The 21,406-nt window shown below is 49.5% G+C and overlaps 1 protein-coding gene across 1 annotated transcript in view; it reads right to left on the bottom strand.

Moving 5' to 3' along the window:
- Positions 1-8,803: 8,803 nt before the first annotated feature.
- The window catches only part of XPNPEP2 (X-prolyl aminopeptidase 2), a 29,351-nt gene continuing 16,748 nt past the window's right edge, over positions 8,804-21,406 (bottom strand). Inside the window, exons 13-21 of the mRNA XM_041741832.1 lie at positions 21,175-21,252; positions 19,950-20,021; positions 17,677-17,737; positions 16,345-16,414; positions 15,727-15,831; positions 15,231-15,290; positions 14,676-14,752; positions 11,565-11,654; positions 8,804-10,957 (exon numbers count right to left, since the gene is read on the bottom strand). Coding sequence (XP_041597766.1) covers positions 10,763-10,957; positions 11,565-11,654; positions 14,676-14,752; positions 15,231-15,290; positions 15,727-15,831; positions 16,345-16,414; positions 17,677-17,737; positions 19,950-20,021; positions 21,175-21,252 — 808 coding nt within the window. The 3' untranslated portion in view covers positions 8,804-10,762. The remainder of the gene's footprint in view (positions 10,958-11,564; positions 11,655-14,675; positions 14,753-15,230; positions 15,291-15,726; positions 15,832-16,344; positions 16,415-17,676; positions 17,738-19,949; positions 20,022-21,174; positions 21,253-21,406) is intronic.

The raw sequence follows: 21,406 nt of genomic DNA, 5'->3' as shown, positions 1-21,406 counted from the left end.
CTTAGGTTGAACAAGCAGAGAAAAGTCCCTACCCTGATGTCTCATGTCAATCAGCACCAGTCCTTCTCATCTCCCTGGAGGTGACCAATCCACTCGACATTATATGGCCTATTCAAGCCTCTTATCTTGCTGACCAGAAGTTGGGCCATCTCTCTCTGCCTGTTGGACCAATGCTCCTGGTCACCTGACATCACTAGGTTGTCACTACCACCACTACCACCCCTATAGCCATGATCCTACAGTCATCCCCATTGTCACCAGCATACCTACAGTGAACACCTTTGGCCGTCGCCCCCACAGTCATCACCATTGCAACTAGCACCCTCACCATCGTCAGCCTCATGGCTGTCACCCTCATGGGCATTCCAGCTAGTCACAATGATCTGACCCCCACAATGATCTGATCCCCTCCAACCATCATCCTTACAATCATCACTCTTGTAGCCATCATGATACCTCCGTAGGGGTCACTGTGGCAGTCATCCCCACTTCCATCACCACCACTTGCTAGAGCAGCCACTCCTGCAGTCAACGCCCCTCAGCCATCCGCCTCTATCTGCCCCCCTCTGCTGTCACTGTCATGGCCATCTCCCTACAGGTACCATCCCCACTTACACCACCTATAGCCATCCTGGCCAGACAGTCAGGCCTGGGGTCAAAACCCCTTGGCTCTCCCCTCCCCGTATATTTATCATCACAACAGCCACCGCCATGAAAAAGGCATGCTTTCACAAGCAGTTTCACACCATCAGCAATGTCCCAGGCAAGAGGCATTTCTTCAATGTGTGTGTGGTTTAGAATGTTCACTTCATGGGTTATCTGTGGCAGATATTTTAATAACTTCAATGATTTTCTTATTACAGAAGCAATTCATGTTCTTCACATGTAAGTTAGTGAATACAAATACACAAAAAGAAGAAAACTTTAAAATTCTCCATAATGATCTTCCATACTATTTGGATAAATATCTTTTTCTGTTTTTGAGCATTTAACTACCTCTCTGTCTGTCTCTATTTTACAAAAATCATACTGCACAGAAAGCAGATCTGTTGTTTGAAGGGATGGGAAACAGAGGGAGAGTTCAGAAAGGGCACAAGGATCCTTTTGGGGGCGATAGGTTCACTATCATAGTTGTGGTGATGGTTTCATGCGTGTATACATATGCCAAAACAAATCACGCATTTAAAAAATGTGCAGTTTATTGCAGGTTGATTATACCTAAACAGAGCCATTTGTAAAGTCTTAAAAACTAAAAAATTAAACACCCAAACTGTGTTGGTATCTGCTTGTCATACTGAGCACAGTATCACTGAGATTTTCTCACCCTATAAAATATTCAATTATGACATTCATAATGGGTGCCCAGCAGCCCATGGTCGGAACCTACCATGATTATTTCAGTAGGCCCCCACCCATGAGCTCCGCTTGGCTTCATTTTTCTTTTTAACTCTTCGTGGTATATACTTAAGGTAAATATTCACAGCCACAATTTTTTCCTTTGGATAGACTTCCGCAGGGGGACACTGGGGTATAAGGTGTGCATCTTTTTAAGGCTTTCCATTGTGCGGCGCTTGTGAAATCCTGGGCTGGCCCTCCCCTGTTCCCAAGATGTTCTTGTGACTTCCTCCCCGCTGTGCCCCAGCCTGCCCCACGCCCTTTGACCATCCAGCCATCGTGGGTGAGCTCAGGGAAGCCACAGTCCTTCTCCCCCAAGTTGAAACCATACTTCCTTGGCTCCGTCCTCAGCCTGCCAGGCCGACTCTCAACTAGATCCCGCAGTCCAGCTCGTCCCCCGCCCCCCCCCCCACGGGCGGCCCAGGAAGGACCCCCCCCACGCAGGGTGGAGGGAGTAGGTGGGGGCAGGGGCGGTGATCCCGCGGGGCGCGGGGCGGGCTAGGGCCGCAGGGGCTCAGGGAGGGCACCCTGGGGCTTGGGCGGCGGGAGCGGTCAGAGCCGGAGGCACCCCCCAGAACCTTCCGGGCCTGCACCACGACGGCGGCGGCTTGTCCCCCAACCGGCATGCAGGATGTGCCCCGCTTCCTGTTTGCTCAGCACGGCCGCTAGCCGAGCTCACACACTAACCGCAGAGCCTTCAAAGGCAGCCAGCTAACGGGGTGCTGGGTGGCCGCCTCCCTGGGCCTGGGAAAAGGCGGCAGGGGTGGAGAGGAACCTCTAGTGAAGCAGAGAGGTGACGAACTCCCCAGAACAGAAGGGAGCAAGTGTGTTCAGCGCTGTCCTTTTCAGATGTGCCTCCCCTGGCAGCAGCTACCCCCACCCACTCGAGGGGCCCAGGGCTCCCCCATCTGGACTCGCCTTCCCACAACTTATCCCTCCCAGTAGATTGCCCTGGCCCCAGTCCCCTGAGGTCAGTCTCCAGCTGGTTAATGGGCCTTAAACACCTTTTAAACAGGTTTCCCTTCTGGGCAATACATTAACATTTTATAGATTATTTTCCAGGTACACAGAGCCCTCAGCTAAAGAAGTGATCCAGATCAGTAGTGCAGTGAACAAGGCAGCCTCAAACTCGATAATGGGCTGGCAGAAAGGACAGGCACTTTGAAGACATGCAAAATAAATAGTTGTCAAAATCCCTTGCACCTGGGAGTTTAGGGCTAGGTGGGGAGGCAAGATTACATTTGCTCGGCACTTGTTCTTTGCCAAGCACTACATTAATCCCAATACAACCCTCTGAGGTGAGCAGTTTAAATTGGCATTATTATCGCAAAGATGTGCTCAGTATAAGTATGGGGCAGGAAAGCCTTGATTTGGCAGCAATATTACAGGATGTGTGCGTTTTGGGGTGGGAGGGTCCACAGAGAGTGAGATCCATCTGAACCCTCAGAGAGTAGGTAACAGGGTTGCCAATGACACAAAGATTATTGTAGGCTGCATTCACATAGAGCAGCTCCCTACCTGCACCCCTGAACAGATTCTAATTTGGTAGATCATGGGTGGCATGTTTGATGCATTTGGCACCAGATATGTGTGTAAATGTCCCTTACTCTCTGCATGGGTACAATCCTAGTTTGACAGAATAAGAGTTTGGGTATTTTTTTTTAAGAGTTTGGGTATTGAAGGATATCTATATTTGGATAAGCCTCCCAAATGATTCTTATTCTCACCTCTCCCAAACACACACACACACACACACACACACACACACACACACACACACACTTAGTGGAAAAATAATACTCTGTGTCAGGCAGTAGGAGTGAAGAGAAAGTGGAAGGCATCGGGAAGTCTGATTCCATGCATAAAAACTGAATAGCTAATGCTGTTTAAGTGTGTTTGTGAGATCTATAGGAAGCCCCGTCAACCTGGGGAATACCCAACCCCTGTAATATTTGGCTTAGAGGGTTGGGGTGGGGAAGCAAGTTGATCTTTAACAGCTGTCATGTAGAGGAAGGGTTGTATTCTGGGTGGCCAGGAATGATGGGAAACAGAGAAATGGAAGGTTTGGGTTCCTTCTGAGGAAGACATTTTCAATACTTATTGATATGTTTTGAGAAAGAGAGAGAGAGAGAGCAGAGAGCGAATGGGAGGGAAAGAGGGAGGGGGAGAGGCAAAGGGACAGAGAGAGAGAGAGAATGTTAGGCAGGCTCCACCTCCAGTGTGGAGCCACACACCGGGGCTCCACTTCACAACCCCCAGATCATGACCTGAGCCAATATCAAGAGTTGGAGGCTTAACAGACTGAGCCACCCAGGTGCCCAGACATTCTTGATATTTAGATGGTACTAGTTCAGCCCTGGGTAGGTAGTAGAGCTTCCTGTTTCTGGAAATGTTCAAGCAGAGACCACACAGTCGCTTGGAGATACTCGGGCATTTCCAAGACCTTGGAAAGGCCAGCCCACGAGCAGAGTTCATGGTGGTAATCTTAGGCAGGGAGGGTGAGAAGAGTAAAAGCACAGGTAGGGGAAGGGCAGAGGAGGGGATGAGCCTGGGCAGGAAGCATCCATTTCTCAGGTACACGGACATACATGCAGAGCTTGCAGCTCTAGGAGCATTGGGGAGTCCCTGGCAGCAGGGGCTGATGGGAGAGAAAGTCATCTCTGAATCTCTGAACTCCTGATAAGGTCTCGGTTTAAAAACAAAGAACACCTGCAGGCAGCTGTGGCAATGACCGCAAAGAAGAGGCTGGGCTTTGGTGCTCAGATAAAAACACAGGCACTACTCACTGCAGGGCCTTTCTATGGGACACTGGGAGGGACCAGACTGTTCTGCCTAGGACTGTGTCCAAAGTTTACAAGGACTAAGGTCGCTGAGCAGTCTAGGGGACAATTGTCCAGGGAAGAGGAAGAGCAGAAGTCACCGCTCAGAAGTGGGGTCAGGTAGAACTGGATTCAAATCACAATATATCACTTATAGGCTGCATGACCTTGGGCAAGTGACCTTGGGCAAGGCGCTCTTGTGGAGACAGTGATAAGGTGGGCCTTGTTTGGGGAGTGTGTGTGTGTGCATGTGTGTATGTGTAACCAGAGTTACCCAGATGACGCGTATAGGGAGAAGACTGTCAGTTCGGTGCACAGTTCATGCAAAATGCTTGGTACCTGGTGGGGGACTGTATACTTCACTTCAGGCCCCACCCACAGTTTCTCCTCTTGCCATGGCCCCTGCTTTGACACTTCATCTGGACCCCACCTGAATCTCTGCTAGGTGACTCTGGCCCCTATTCCGTGTGCCTCCACCTTGCCAAGGGCAGGGTCCCTCAGGCCAAGCCACTGTAGAACACAGAAGGTATGACAAGTGAGGGAATCCAGAACTCCTAGGGACCCCTGGGTGGGAAATGAGCTTTCCAGCTTCATGGCCTTGCCAAGGACCACTGGGGTTTTCTCAACCAGCCATCCTTCCGACTCGAGCTGCTCACTCAGTTCCTGTTTCACAAAGAAACAAGGAAGTGAGGAGGTGGGCCGGCCAGGGGCAAGGGCTGGCTGGCATGGTCCGGAGCACCTCCCACTCCTAGCTCCCAGTGCCTAGGACTGACGGAGGGCCCAGAATGGACTCGGGGAAGACAGTTGCTATTGATTCTTTCAAATTTCCATATGTTTTTGGGAACCAGAAGCGCTCAACCACTGATTTGAGGAAGTGCGCAGTGAGTTGGTAAAATTCACTGCTGACGTGGTTTAGCTGGGTGAAGGCGGCCAGCTCCACCCCTTCCGTGGTCCCAGCTCAGGAACTCGAGCCAGCTGGCTGGCAAATGAGGTGAACTGACTGGTTTAGTTATTATTTTAAAAGTGAACCATTGAGACTGTGTATATATATAAGTATGTATGTATGACCTCACCGAGGCTCTTTCCTATTCCAAAAAGGATTTATAGCATCACAAAATGTAGCTCAAACCATCATCACCACTGTTATCACCGCTGTGTGACCTGAAACAGGTCTCCTTTGGCTTCAGTTTGCTCCTTAGAGGAAGTAGGGAGTGAGAGAAGAACATACTGAAAGCAAGAGATGAGCCAGCAGAATTGAGTCAGGATGCTGGGAATTTCATCCCTGCTGTGGCCACAGTGGGCTGCGTGACCTTGGGCAAGTCCTTCTCTCTCTGGGCTGCTGTTGCATTTCCCTATCTGTACATCAAAGGGATGAAACCCGCTTTTTCTTTTCTTTTTTTTTCCAAGACTTTATTTATTTATTCATGAGAGACACGGAGAGAGAGGCAGAGACACAGGCAGAGGGAGAAGCAGGCTCCCCGTGGGGAGCTTGATGGGGGACTGGATCCCAGAATCCCGGATCACGCCCTGAGCCAAAGACAAACACTCAACCACTGAGCCACTCAGGCATCCCAAAACACACTTTTTCTTAGTCTTTGTTTTCTTTTTTTTCCCCCACAAGAAAATGTAAAGTTTATTTCAAGAGTACTTATTATATTTCACTTACTTAAAGAGTAGGGGGATAAGTACCCTTTTCTCATAAAATCACACATCATGGGATTTCTACTGTTAAAAGTTACAAAACTCACCGGCCACACACCATTTGAAGACACGGTGATCTGTTATTATTTATAAGGCATAACTATAACAATAATTATGTTTTTTACACTAATATGTCAAATCCATCTGACTCTTCTGCCATTTTGCTTGAGATAAAGGAACCCAAATACTTCTTTTTTTAATATATTTTTTATTGGAGTTCAATTTGCCAACATATAGCATAACACCCAGTGCTCATCCCATCAAGTGCCTTCCTCAGTGCCCGTCACCCGGTCACCCCCATCCTGCCGCCTGCCCCCCTTCCACTACCCCTTGTTCGTTTCCCAGAGTTAGGAGTCTTTCATGTTTTGTCACCCTCTCTAATTTTTCCCACTCATTTTCCCTCCTTTTCCCCTATAATCCCTTTCACTATTTCTTATATTCCCCGTATGAGTGAAACCATATAATGATTGTCCTTCTCTGATTGACTTACTTCACTCAGCATAATACCCTCCAGTTCCATCCACGTTAAGGCAAATGGTGGGTATCTGTCATTTCTAATGGCTGAGGAATATTCCATTGTATACATAGACCACATCTTCTTTATCCATTTAATCTTTCGATGGACACCGAGGCTCCTTCCACAGTTTGGCTATTGTGGACATTGCTGCTAGAAACATCGGGGTGCAGGTGTCCCGGCGTTTCACTGCATCTGTATCTTTGGGGTAAATACCCAGCAGGGCAATTGCTGGGTCGTAGGGCAGTTCTATGGTTAACTCTCTGAGGAACCTCCACACAGTTTTCCAGAGTGGCTGCACCAGTTCACATTCCCACCAACAGTGCAAGAGGGTTCCCCTTTCTCCACATCTTCTCCAACATTTGTTGTTTCCTGTCTTGTTAATTTTCCCCATTCTCACTGGTGTGAGGTGGTATCTCATTGTGGTTTTGATTTGTATTTCCCTGATGGCAAGGGATGCAGAGCACTTTCTCATGTGCTTGTTGACCATGTGTATGTTTTCTTTGGTGAAATGTCTGTTCATGTCTTCTGCCCATTTAATGATTGGATTGTTTGCTTGTGTTGAGTTTAATGAGTTCTTTATAGATCTTGGATACTAGCCCTTTATCAGATAGGTCATTTGCAAATACCTTCTCCCATTCTGTAGGTTGTCTCTTAGTTTTGTTGACTGTTGCTTTTGCTGTGCAGAAGCTTTTTATGTTGATTAAGTCCCAATAGTTCACTTTTGCTTTTGTTTCCCTTGCCTTCACAGATGTATCTTGCAGGAAGTTGCTTTGGTCATGGATCTCCTAGTCCAGACTGGCTATGGAATTTGTAGGACCTGGTACAAAGTGAAAACGCAGGACGCCTTGTTCAAAAATTTAAAAGAAATTTCAAGATAGTGACAGCGGAACACAGGGCTCTTCTCTTTTCTTTTAAGATTTTATTTATTTATTTATTTATTTATTTATTTATTTATTTATTTATTCATTTGAGACAGCAAGCGAGCACGAGTGGGGGAAGGAGCGGGGATGGGGGCAGAGGGAGAGGGAGAAGCAGACTCCCTGATGAGCAGGGAGCCCGAGGACGTGGGACTCAATCCCTGGGCCCTGAGATCATGACCTGAGCCAAAGGCAGCCCCCCAGGTGCCCCTGGACAGGGCTCTTCTAAGCACAAGGCCTTAAGTGACTGCACAGGTCAATCCCCCAGAAGTTGGCTCTGCAACTATTTCCAACACAATTTTATAGGAAGCCCATGCAGGCTGCTTTTGGCTGGGGCTCTGTTTTCTGTGGCTGTCCTTGTAGCATGTCTAAGGCACTTTAGGCTCTCCGAAGCTGGAAAAACACAAATTAGATACTTGGTCAAAAGCCTGTCTGGTTTTGATGATTTATGTATAAAATTTGGATCCTGTTTTTTTTTTTTTTTTCCTTACCTAACTCCAAAGGTGAGGCAAGAGTTGAACTCATGCTGAGCAAAGAATATCATTATCATCTCCTGTCTGCGTGGCTTCCTGGCTCAGAGTGCTGTCACATCCGGATCTTATGAGCCTCTCTCACCTCTACCATAACCTCATGTGGAAGGTGGTATAGGTAGTTTACAGAAGAGATGACTGAAGACCAGAGAGGTGAAGGGGCTTTTCTGAGGGGGGCATTTATTTATCTTCAATTCCCAATGATGTCTCAAGTGCTCCTGTGGGCATTAGCCTTGCTTTATGCGTCCTGAATGTGTCCCTGCCTGGTGCCGAGGGAAGCCCTCCCAGCAGGCTGCTCAGTGTGCTGGCCATCTGGGGTCCAGGGAGGGAGGAGCTGTGGTGGCAGCAGCCCCCTCTGCCGTCGTGCTTCTGATGCCAGGGCTCCTAACCTCATGATGGTGAATTGGAAGGGGTGGTTAAGGGGAGAGATGACACAGAATGCTGAGTTTTGCACTGAAGGGAGGAAAGGGGAGTACGTGAGCTGCCCTGGGCTGAGAGCATGTGAGTGGGTCCCTGGGCCACCTGCTGTCTATGGCCCGCCTGAGGCCCAGGAGCGGGTATCAGGGATCAAAGGGAAAGATCTGGGTGAGCAGGCCCTGGGGAGGCAGGATGGTATGCAGAACATCAGTTGGGTCTGAATCCCAACTGACTGGCTGTGTGGTCCTGGCTGAGCCTCAGTTTTCTGAGGCATGTGAATGCCATATCACCTGGCCTTTTCTGAGAGAGTGGGTTCTGGAGTCATTTGACTGGTGTGAGTCCTGCTTTTATCATTTTTTTGCAGAGTGACCTGGAACGAGTTGGTTAATCTCTATGAGCCTTACTCATTTTCTTCACTTGTAAAATGGGAACAGTAAAAGTACGTTCTCAGAGGTTGTGGAGATTGAGTGGGAAAATACAATAATGTATTGGACACTTAACAATGTATTAAGAGGATAGATCTCATGTTTACTGTTCTTATCACAATAAAATTTAAAATGAATTTAAAGTGCGTATACAGCACTGTGCCTCGTATAAACGAAACACTCAGTGAATGGTAGCATTGATGATGATCATGATCATGGTGGTGATAACTTTAATTTTTATTATTAGTAACTGTCTTTGTGTGGTGACCAGTGGGAGAGTAAATGAATCAGCACGTTGAGGCCCACTGTTGGGTGCTGTAGGGTCTCAGCGAGGATGGCTCCCAGATAGGGCCTTTGGATATAAGCATCCATGGTGATAACAGTCACAGGTCACCCTCACTCAGCAAACTAGGCCTAGTGGCCCCAGGTGGGGGCCTCCTCTGCCTGGCACCTTTACCCGGCACTCAGCCCCGGATATTTGATTCTTTCCTCCCCCTGACGGTGCCCAGCAGAGCATGGGTGCTGCATCCAACTTTCCTGGACTACATTTGACAAGTCCCACAGCATGAGGCCCCCTTCCAGCCTCTCCAGAAGGCTGTGACTTTTAGCTTGGGAGGTGGTTGGCTGGGCGTGGCATGCATGCTGATGAGTGTTCACACACGTATGTGCACGCATGCTCACACGCACATTCTCAAGCACATGCTCTCCAGCTGAGCTTCTTGGAGCCTCACATCTCTCCCCCCACCTCATCCCCTCCCCTTCCTCCCCCACCACAAAAGCCACAGGTAACAGCAGTCCCCAGCAATACAGAAGACGCAATGCAAAACCCAGAGGCAGGCTTCATTGCCATGCTGTTTTAAGCATCTAGCAGGATGTAAGCCCAGGTGGCTAACGGCAGGGCTGACCAAAGAAAACTCTCCCTCCCTCCCCTCTGCCCTGCCCCCAACAGCAGGCTCAGTGACTTTGGGAAGGGCTGGGAGGTATGCTAAAGGATTTTACATGGTGCTCCACCAGGTCCCAACCAAATACTGTGTGTCCTTGGAGAGGTCCCACCCATCTGGAGCTCAGTCTTCCTATTTGGAAAATGGGGAAAGCAGACTCACACAGGTTCAGCCAGCCCACACAGGTTAAAGACCATCCAAGGATGCTGGAGGATTTGACAGCCTTGTCGCTGTAGCTGCATTTTGGAAACTTAAAAGAGTTCCGCATGTGCTGGCAAGTCAGGGATAGTGACTGGGCCCTGCTGCTGAGGTTGTTATCAACTTTGGGTAGGGTCATGTTCCAGAATCCTCCCCATACTTCCTCCTACCCCATGGCCAAGTTGTTATGGTTTCACTCCCTGTCCTGTCAATTGGCATGGAGCCCACCCAGGGTTTAGAAGTGATGAGCTCTCATGTGGGGCAGGTTGCTGTCCATGTCCCTTGTCTGACTGGCCTTCCTGGTGGCAGTATGCAACCAGAAGACTCAGCCACCTTCCCTTCCTCTCCCTCTCCAGTCACAGCAAGGAGCCTAAAGGCAGCCCTTGCTCTTTCAGCCTGTGGACTGCAGCCAGGAGGGCACTGGAGGGCCAAGGGCAGGTTGGGATGGTCAGAAGCAGCTTCAAGGGTGTGGGAAGACCAGCAAGTCGGGAGCCGGTAGGGGTGGGAACAGCTCTGACTATATCCAGCAGGTGGCGATAGGGTGGGGCTCTTCAAGGCCATGGAGCCCCTGAGAGTCGGGTACTGCCTTAGATTGGTTTTGCGTGGGGCTGGTGGTAAGACGCTCTGCTAGGTTATAGGTTGTGCTTACTGGGCTCACAAGAGGAAAGCAACTAGCCGGCTCTCCTATCCCAGGGCTGGGGGTCGGGAGCCCAGGGTGAAGTGTACAAGCCTGGAGGGGGCTTGCTTGGGGCCAAGAAGCCCTGTGTCCCTGGGGCTTAGTTCTGGAAAAGAAGGCTGAAGGCAATGGTTTCCTGGGCAATGGGCTGGTGGGGGCTCTTGGGGCGTGAGTGTTGCTGGCTGAGGGTTGCTGAGCTAGAGGTTTGCCCAACCAGTCTGAGCCTCTAGACACTCCAGCCAAGGATGATAAGAGAGGAGACCACCAACAGAGGAGCCAAAGAGGTAGTACGCAGGGCCCTGGCAGACAGGGGCTCCGTTTGCCGCTGCAACCACTGGAACTCCTCCTGCAGCTGGCGCTGCTGCAGCTCTGGGCCCACCTTCTCGCGGATGGTCTGGTAATAGTGGTTCAGGTACTGGAGCTGCAAAGGGAAGGAGGGGTGAGGGCCTCCCCAGGCCGAGCTGCCAAGAGATGAGGTCTTGGTGCCAGCCAGTCCCATCCTATGGTTCTCCGGCTGCCCACCCTGGCCCAGGTGCCCACAGGGAGTGCACAGATCACCCCGGGTCACCAGCCGTCATCAGGCCACAGGCATTCTCTGGGGCTTTTCAGAGGCAATTCACCACAGTGGCTGTTTAGTGTCACAGTGACCTTCGTGGGGGTGGGTGGGGATGGGAGTGACTTTCAGGCCCAGGAATGAAAGTCGGGCAAGCATTATTAACTCCATTTTACAGAAGAAGGGACCAAGGCTTATTTTAGGACTTGAGGAGGCAGAGTCCAGAGATTCAGTCTCAGTTTCCCCAGGAGTTCACTACCTGGCAGGTTGGTATGACCAGAGAGTTCTAGAAGCTTTGGGGTCTTTGGTGGGTAGAGGAGGGATGACCCGGTGTGTGCCAACAGTGTGGATCCTCCCAGGGGAGAAGTAGCAGGTCTTGGGGTAGGGGGAGCAGAGGCAAGAGAGGTGCAGAGTTGGGAAGAAGGCAGTCAGGAGCTTATGGGCTGAAAGATGGCCAGTGCTGAATGTCACTTACGTGCTCGGGAGACAGCAGGCTGATATCAATGAGGTTCCGGTCATAGGGCACCAAAGACACCACTTCAAAGGTCAGGTAGGACCCTGGATACTGGGGTGCCACAGGGGAGGTGGCAAAGCAGGAGACTGAGTGAGTAGAACATGCTTGGCTGAAGGGAAGGAGGGGGTGCTCCACTCAGAAGCCATGGGCACAGGGAACTGACCCTTGTCAAGCCTGAGACTCCAGGTAGGCCAGAACCTACCATCCCCTCATCCACCTCCCCTCACCCTGGTCTGCCACTCAGCACCTCACCTCTGGTGCTTTTTAGGCTTGTCTGTCTCTAAGTGTGTGCATCTACAGCACCACAGGGGCTTGTTAAATACAGAGATTCCAGGGTCCACCCCCCAGACCACTGGAATGACAACCTTCTAGTACAGGGCTGGGAACCTACATTTAAATGATTTTAAGATAAGTTATTAGGTTTTCATATCTATCTAATCTATGTCTTTATCTATTTCTCTCTCTCTATCCAAACTTCTTTGTGTCTGTCAACTGACGTATCTATAGAGAGAAGTATAAAGAAGAACAAATAGGCCATAATTCCCATTTCCCAGAGATCCCTTGCATGCTTGTGCTTCAAAAGTTCAAACTACAAAAAGATACCCAATAAAAATGGCAAGTCTCCTCCCTGCCCGGTTTCCTTCCTGAAAACATTTAAGACATATGTGGTAATTAACCATTAATTAACTGTTTCAATCCACACAAAACGGATCCTACCAGATGCTTTTCTGCACCTTCTCTACACCCTGTTAATAGTAAATGTAGGAGAGCGCTGCATATTAGCACAGGGATAGCTACCTCACTCTTTTTTCTTTAGGATTTTATTTATGTATTCATGAGAGACGCAGAGAGAGAGGCAGAGACATAGGCAGAGGGAAAAGCAGATTCCCTGTGGGGAGTCCCAATCCTGGGACTCGATCCCAGGACTCCAGGATCATACCCTGAGCCGAAGGCAGAGGCTCAATGGCTCAACCCCAGAGCCACCCAGGCGTCCCTACTTCATTCTTTTTTTAAGGGCTGCGTAAGGGCCCATAGCATGCAGATGATGATTTATTTCATCAGTGGTGGATACTTAAGCTGTTTCCACTTCGTTTTTTACTATGACCATCGATGCTACAATCCACATCAATGTATCTTGATGGGACCTTCTGGGTCTAGATCCATATCTGGCAGAGGGATTGTTGGGACGAAAGGTGTAGGCATTTTAAATAGATATTTTGATGGATGTTGTCAAATTGCCCTCTAGAAAGATTGTATCAATTTGTACTTCCTCCAGCAGTACGTGAGAGGGCCCGTTTCCTCATAGATTCACCAGTCCTGGGTATCGTCAAAATCTCTCACTGTTTGCCAATCAGGTGAAACATGGTCATCTATTGTTGACTTGATTTGTGTTTCTTTAAGTCGAGCATCTTTGCATGCTTATGGGTCACTTTAGTGAGTTGCCTCTTCATGCCCTTTGCCTGTTTTTAATTCTGTTTTCCCTGCTTCTGTCTTACTGATTTGTAAAAAGCTCATGGTAAAGGAAGGAAATGCATGCTTTCCCCGTTGTGCATGCTCTATTTGTCATACATCTTTTGACTTTGTTTATGGTATTGTTTCCATGTAAACATTTTTTAAAAAGATTTTATTTATTTGAGAGAAAGAGAGCCTGCGCACATGAGTGGAGGCAGCAGCAGAGGGAGAGGGAGAAGCAGACTCCCCGCTGAGCAGGGAGCCCCACAAAGGGCTCCATCTCAGGACCCCGGGATCATGACCTGAGCTGAAGGCAGACACTTAACTGACTGAGCCACCCAGACGCCCTTCTATATAGACAGTTTTGCATTTAATTTATCAATCTTTTCCTTCACGGCTTCTGGGGTTTGCATAGAAAGGCCCATTTCCACCCTGGGATTATAAATGAATTAATATAGATTTTCTTCCAGATCTTTGATGGTTTTACCTTTAAATCTTGATCCATTCAGAATTTTATTTTGGGGTACCAGTCAGGTTCTTCACTTTACTTATTTTTCACTTTATTACCCCCCCCAGAACGATTGGCCATTTGTTCCCCCTGCCCATTTATTAAATCTTTCTCGTCTTCACTGTTTTGAAACACCAGCTTTATTATAAATTAAATTCCCATTTTGTTTATAGAAATTGGGGAGGTCCCTGGGTGGCTCACTTGGCTAAGCATCCGACTCTTGATTTGGGCTCAGGTCACGATCTCAGGGCTGTGGGATCAAGCCCTGCATCAGGCTCCACCTTCAGTGCGGAGCCTGGTTAGCATTCTCTTTTTTCCTCTCCCTCTGCCCCTCTGTCACCTCTAAAAAAAGAAATTAGAGGATGTATTTCTGGATTAGCTATTCTGTTCCACTGTTACATCTGTCTCTCCCATCTCTAGTGCCTTACTGTTTTTGTTACATCAGCTTCAAAGTATGGGGTGATATCTGAAAAGGCTAGTTTCCCTTATTGATCTTCTTCTGCAGAATTTTCCGAACTACCTAGCTATTTTTGCATGCTTATATTTGAAAGTAAACTTTGCCGTCATTTTGTGAAATTACAAAAGCATCCATTTAGCACTGAAATTGAGGTTGTCTTGAATTTACAGATTAATTTTGGGAGAAATGACATCTCCATGATATTGAGGTGTCTCTTCCAGAGAGCACCATTTACTTAAATCTTTTTTATGCCCCTCTGTAGCAATTTTCTCCACATAAGTCTTTTAAAGTTTATATGCAGATATTTTATCCTGTTGGTTGCTAATATAGGGCATCTTTATATCTAACAAGCTCTTCTGGTGATTACTCTGCACCTTGAGAACCAATGACTTAGGGCAGGGATACTGATTCATTTGGTCTAGAGAGGGACCTGGGCATTGGCATTAAAACCAAAAAGCTCTTCCGCTGATGCTGATATTATAATGTGCAAACAGGTTTGAAAAACTCTGAGTTATGGTTTTTTTTCTGGAGTGGAGGAAACTCCAAATAAATTCATGTCCCTCAATAAAATGCCTCTTTCCTTCAGCCTTCCAAAGTCACTGCCATGCAGTCACTGCCATGTCTACAGCTCTAGCTTGTCTCAGAAGCACTTTACCTTGGTCTTTGCTTCTACCACGACGGCCACATCTTCAATACGTATCCCAAATTCTCCATCCTGATAGTAGCCAGGTTCTAAGAGACACAGAGATGCTGGTGGTATTCAGCAGGAGGAGGATTCAAGCCCGTGTTTCCTGTGCCAATCGAGGAGTGGCTGGAGGACCCAGTTGCCTGGCTGCCCCTGGCTTGGGCAGGCCCACCACAGACCACGCAGAGGTAACTTGCTAGGCCTTGTAGCCCAGCAGGGAAGACTTAAGAGCTTACTTCAATCGTGGAGGCACTCCCATCTCCTGGTGTGCTACTGTCCTGTTACCCCAGCATTTGACTGGAGACTCCAGAGTTTGGACAGCCAGGAACCAACTCCCAAGGGCAAAATAAGGTGTTTGAGCTGAAGGGTTTTAGGGTTCGGGTGGGACAATGTGCTTGGGGCTGGGAGTGCTGGAGCCCAGAGGGGTCCATGCTTGGCAAGCTCCCTGAAGGCTGGTGCTCTCTAGACTGCAGTTCTGGGCTAGTCTTAGGGTGGAGAGGGGGTAGAAGAACCCAAGAGCCGTACCGATGGAAGTGAACATGCCCTTGGCCATGGGGATGTTGCCAGACTGGAATCCCACTGGCCCTGGAAAAGGAGATGTAGGCATGGTGTCAATTCTCCCATACTCACCAGCTTGGAAACTAGCAGGCTCTGGGGAGGACCAGATAACTAGGGAACCCTAGGGCATCTCTAGCAGCACTTGTCCACCACATCATTGTCTACCTGGGGCTGCTATGGGGACCAGACTGTCTCTGCTTTTTATTTCTCTGGCATCTATGCCAGCCAGCCCCTAGGCCTTGACCTGCCACTCCTATCTGAGGCCCTCCTGGATACCAAGCAGGCAGCAGGAAGGGCCAGTTGCTACCATTTCTCACTTACCCTGTGAAGCATCACCTCCTACCAGCTGGATAACCCTGGGTGAGTCACTACATCTTTGTGGGTCTTAGTCATTACCATACCTGTGAAATGTTCTACCTCCTTCATGGGGGGGGGGGCAGAGAAGCGTAGAAGAGACACCTACACTCGTGCACACACAGGAAGTTGCCAATGCCATGGCCTGTTCCATGACCATAATTAAGCCCAACATCCCACAAGGCTCTTCGGGCAAATATCTCCATCATTCGCCCTGCAAGAGAGATGGCCCCAGTCAGTTGGCTGAACCCCAGACTATCTGCTTTGCCCTTTCCTGCTCTCTTGTCCCAGAGCTAACTACCAAGATGGTACTTTTGGAGAATCACTCCTGAGAGGCAGTTTAGCATGTGCTTTTTCCAGCACATCCTACATTGTACCTAATTACCTGGACTGATGACTCTACTAGAGTTTCTCCCCATCTATCAAGATATCTGCTTCCTCTAAGAATCCTTCCATGACTGTTGTAACCCACAGTGACCTCTCCCTCCCCTCTGAGCTAGAATATTAGATTAGGAGGCAGATGCCTGGGTTCAAGGCTTGGCTCTCCCAACAACCCTCTGTGTGACCTTAGACAAGTTACTTTCACTCTCTGGGCTGGATTTTCTCATCTATACAATGGATGCAATGATAATAAAATTCCTGCCCTGCTAGCCTTCCTGGGTGGCAGCCTGGGTCCAGTGAAATCAGGGTGTGAGTCTCTGGGTCCAGCCTGGTTTCCAAAACCCACCTGATGTACTAGCAGGAAAGACGAGTCTGGACAGATCGATATTTCCTATCAACACGCGGGTGTATGCCTCCTGATGAGGAGAGAGAGTGGTAACGTGGTGCGTAAGAGGAGAATCCTAGGAGTTTCCAGCTATGTGTGGGCCTAGGCCTACAGGGGGGCTGTGTTGGGGGAGGTGCAGGCTCACGTGTGGTCACCCCAGTTCTGTAAAATAGCCAGAGGCAGCTGAGGGGGACCCATCAAAAAGCTGGAGCTTGGTCCATATGATTCTCTTTGGCTGGTTCCTAAGGGACGTTTATAAATGGTGGTGGACCGAGAGCCAAACTCCCCAAGCTAGAATCCTGACTTGGCCACTCACAAACTCTGAGACCTTGGGCGAGTTTCCTTATTTGTAACAGAATGATCACAGTACCAGCTCATGAGGTTGTTGAGAGGAATTAGGTAGACTCATGGCATACAAGGTGCTTCAAATAGAGTAAATGTTCAAACACGGATCAGAGCCATTATCACTATTATGATTACCCTTCGATTTGCTTAAGGCCTTATGTTTGGGTTGGGGCTTCATAATCTGGCAGGTCAGCCTTGCTTGGCTGGGCTGGTTTACCCTGTGGATAAAGGGAGGGAAGTGGGCTGCCAGTGACCTCTTCGCTCCTTGGGGCAATGTGATAAATCCCTTTCACCACACACACACACACACACACACACACACACACACACACAGGCTTGTCATCTTGTGCACAACAGCCTGGGGCAGTGGACGCCACCCACCAAACTGTGAGCTCCTTGAGGCCTGGCCGGCTTTGGTTTTTTTCTCTTTTGCCAGCACCATGTCTGAGCCACAGTCTGCTTGCTGAATGCACGAATGTGGCCCCCTGTTCCCCACCCACCCAAAGGTCCCCGGGACACATAGAGGATGTCCCAGCCTCTGCTCCAGGTGGGTCAGCCCTCGCTGCTTTCTGAAAACCTCCAGCCCCTTTCTACCTCCACCTCTGAGACTGCCTGTGCTATTTCTTAGTGCCTGGAATGCCTTTTCCTCTCCTTTCTGCTGCGTACAGGGCTAGGCACACAGCACTAAGTAAATATTTGTTCACTGATTTACTGAAATGGAATGATGATGAGCTGGGGCTGAGGCCCTGCTGGTGGCCTGAACTATCTATGGGTAAGTAGCTAGGAGCCCTGAGTTTTCCGGTTCTAACTTGCTGTGTGACCCCGGGCAAACTACTTAACCTCTCTGGGCCTCAGTTTCAGCCTCTGTAAAATGAAGGGCTCTTGCTGGAGTGATTGCTTGGGTGTCCCTTGAGGAAAGGTGGGTAGGGGAATTCTGGGAATGCTTACCTTTTGGAAAGCCGAGGGGGTCCCCCAGTGGACTGTTCTGGTGATGTCTGTGGTTCCATCCCTGCAGAGAAAGAAAAATCAACATATATAGCTCTGCTGAACACTTGAGGGTAGGGATTGTGGCCCTGTGCTTCCCATGTGTTTTCCACTGCGGTTCGAGTGGCAGGAGTGGGGTTGGGGGGAGGTGAGTTAGGGATAAAGGAAGAACACAGATGCCATTCTCAAGCTCCCATCTTCAGCATCTGTGCATAAAGGGACTCTGCACAGCTATTAAGTTCAAAATTGCTATGTTGTCTGACAATCCTGATCTGCAACATACATAATCTGCCCCCAAACCACCTATTTTGGCCATTTTATAAAGCAGAGTTTCTTGGGTCAGTCTGGCTTTATTTATTTATTTTTTTTTTAAGATTTTGTTTATTCATGAGAGACACAGAGAGAGGCAGAGACATAGGCAGAGGGAGAAGCAGGCTCCATGCAGGGAGCCTGATGTGGGACTCGATCTCGGGATAAGGGATCATGCCCTGAGCCAAAGGCAGACCCTCAACTGCTGGGCGTCAGTCTGGCTTTAAAAGGAATCTTTCTTCTAGGCTTTCAGAGAGGCAGGAGGGAGGGGAAGTCCCATTTTTACCAGCGGAGAAACTGAGGTTCAGAGAGATCATTACATTCTTTCTTACACATTCACACGGTTATTTACCATTTCTAGAGCACTCATGCAGCTCCCTGGGAAGGGCAGCAGAGCAGGCCGGGTTATCCTTATTTCCCAGATGAGGCAATCAAGGCCATGAGCCATCTCCTTTCCTGAACCTCAGTGAAGCCAGGCCTGGAACAAATGCTGACTCTCTACACAGTCCTCTCCTTGTAAACATGGATCTGACCCAAGGACTTGCTTAGAGTCCCAGAGAACTGAAGCCAGAAACCAAAAAGTCTGACTTTCAACCACCAGCGGCAGCTGTGCCCCCAGATGACCCCTGTGGCCACCACCAGGGAGGGGGAGGGGAAATATGGCCCCAGGGCTCTGGGGATTCCTCCTTGGGAGCAGGTCACAAGGCATGGCAGACTTCTTTAGAAGGAGAGAAGAGGAAGTGAGGTGACCAGTTCCCCAGCCTCACCCTGATCTGAGCATGCCCCAATCCAGCAACGCCCCACAAATCCACTTCCTCTTTGCACTTTGGCCATCTCAAGTACATAGTACATGCAATGCCAAGCTGGTGACGCTGTGCTCAGAACAAGAGCCATTGTCATTAGCACAATATTTTTCACAGGATAGAGAATGGGAATCAGTTTGAAATGACTCCTTGCTCCTCCATCAGTTCAGTACACCCCTTCCTCCCTGCACCAACCCTGCCCAAGCTTTCCATAATCCACTTGCTTCCTAGATGAGAAAGGGGAAAATAATCTATTGGTTCATCTTATCTCAACTTCTGTGTGAATGATTGGTCACACTTCTGGGAAAACTGGGGTTAGCCTATTTTGCATAGTTGTTCTGTCTGGGTGTTCAGGTTGTTCATTGTACAAGGGTAACACATCTAAAGTTGGGTCCCAGGCACTTTATGGTTATATACAAATTTCAATGAGAGCACATAGGTGGATACACAGATTGTGGAATGCTGGAGCAGAGGGACAGGGTCCTCCTACATAGTTCTGCATGGTCATGTGCACACTCAGAAGAGCACTCACACGCATCTACTCGCACACATACCCATGCTGATAAGTGTGCCCTGTTTCCTGTGCTCCAGGCATTCTCTGAAATTGCTCTTCTTACTTGCCTGCTGCTCTTGGAGGCCTAATCTCACCCCCCCACCCCAGCTGGACATGGTTACCTCATCTATGCAGTGTGGGGAGAAGTGACTGAGGAGAATGCATGCTGCTGATGGCATGGGGCCTGTGTCTGGGGTGTGCATGAGTAGGTGAGAATATGGGTGCGGTGTTTGTGCAGCCAGGCAGGGCTTCTAAGCATGGCTGTTCAGACTGTGTCATAATATGCTGGCTTCAAAAACATTTTACTTGAGCAAGGAGAGATGTTTCCTGATTCTCACAGAGGTGCTGCGTGGGCAGCCCCACTGTTTTGGCTTGTGTGTGTTTCCCACTGTGCAGGGGTCCCCAAGTGTGAAGATGGGAATGATGCTCAGGCTCATTCAATCATTCAATCCAGGGCTTTCCTTTTTCTCAGAGGACTCACACTTGGGAAGGGAAAGCTGCAGCCGGCTATTGGGGGGCCTTGGGTGCCTGAGCTGAGATAGTTGGCCAGGGCAGTGTCGGGGAATACATACCAGTATTGCCCCCCAGAATCCAGCAGGTACATCTCATCTGAAGACAGCTTCCGGTGCTGCTCCTTGGTCGGACTGGGAAAGGGAGAACCACTGAGAAGTGAGTAGCCTAAGCCTGCACTGGGCAGGGTGGGGGTCCTGAGTGGAAGCAGGGGCACCCCCTCACTCCTTACTTCCCCAAGGGCCCTGGGGGAGTGTTTGATGGATGTCGCTAATGTCCTCAGTGCACATCTGTTGATCTGGTACCTCACCAATTAAGGCCCTGGTCCCCAGGAAAGAGCCCGGAATGCGGGAGCCTAGAGAGCTTTGGAGAGCATCCAGTGCCGCCATCTCCTTCTACACAAGGGACACAGGCCTGCAGAGTCTGCAGGAGGCCATGTGGCTAAAGCTGAGAAGGAGCTGGGACTGGACCCAGATGCTTGGCCCCATTCTCTCTATTTCTCTCTCTCTCTCTCTCTCTTTCTCTCTATCTCTCTCTCTCTCTCTCTCTAACTTTCTGCAGCCTCTGGGAGCAGAAGGCCCTGAGAAGCCAAGACACAGGACGGGGGGGGGGGGGGGGTCCTCGAGGGTGGGGCTGGAGAGCAAGAATTGGTAGGGCCAAGGAGTTCCTCCCCTGTTATTCTCTAGTGGAGGAGAAGGGGCTGGGCCAAGGCAGCTGCAGGCTTGGGAGACTCCAGAGAGGGAATTCTGGGATACAGCAGGCTGGCCCATGGAGGGCATCTGATCTCTTCCTGCTGTCCCCGTGCCAGGCTAAGGCATTCTGGTCTGCTTGGGCCCCCAAATTCCATGAGGCAGTCCTGCAGGTGTCTGTTTTCTATGGAGCTAAACATCTGGTTAGCCTGCCTCTGGGCCCACCTTCGTTGGCTCAGGCTGAGTAAACAGGCCTTTTTGCCTGTGTATTTGAGAGCTTTAAGAATTAGCTAATATAAGTAACTGACAGGAAGCCAAGGAAAAGCATTCAGCAGCAGCCCTAACTCCCCTCCAGATCCCTCAGCACTGTGTGCTCACAAAGTCTCAGTCTTTCGTGGTGAACAACTGTTTGGCCTTTCAATTTCAAGAAGACTCTGGATCTCTGACTGAGCTCCGCTGCCCACCTGGAGCCCCCACAATACCCATGGCCTCAAACCGTAAATGTGGACCTGGGTCCCAGAGCACTCCGTCCATCACACCGCCCCCCAGCCCCCCAGGATCCCACCACACAAGCTCTAGAAAATTGCTTCTGAAGTACCTGTAGTGAGCCAAGGCAGCGTTCAGGCCACTAGCAGAGATGGTTTCGAAACTGGGTCCAGAGGAGAAGTCTTCCTCTCTGCAAAGTACATGGTGGGAATGGTCAACAGACGGGTTCAGAAAATAGGCTGGGCCCAGGGTATCTGATCAGGGCAAATGATGCATGGCTGCCTCTTCCTCAGCCAGACTCCATTTGGCTCTCCTAGCCCCACCTCCTGGCACCATCTTCCCAG

The sequence above is a fragment of the Vulpes lagopus genome, chromosome X, assembly GCF_018345385.1.
Source record: "Vulpes lagopus strain Blue_001 chromosome X, ASM1834538v1, whole genome shotgun sequence".
In the NCBI taxonomy this organism is placed as follows: Eukaryota; Metazoa; Chordata; class Mammalia; order Carnivora; family Canidae; genus Vulpes; species Vulpes lagopus.
The sequence above is the reverse complement of the archived record's forward strand: the minus strand, read 5'-3'. Positions and strand labels throughout refer to the sequence as shown.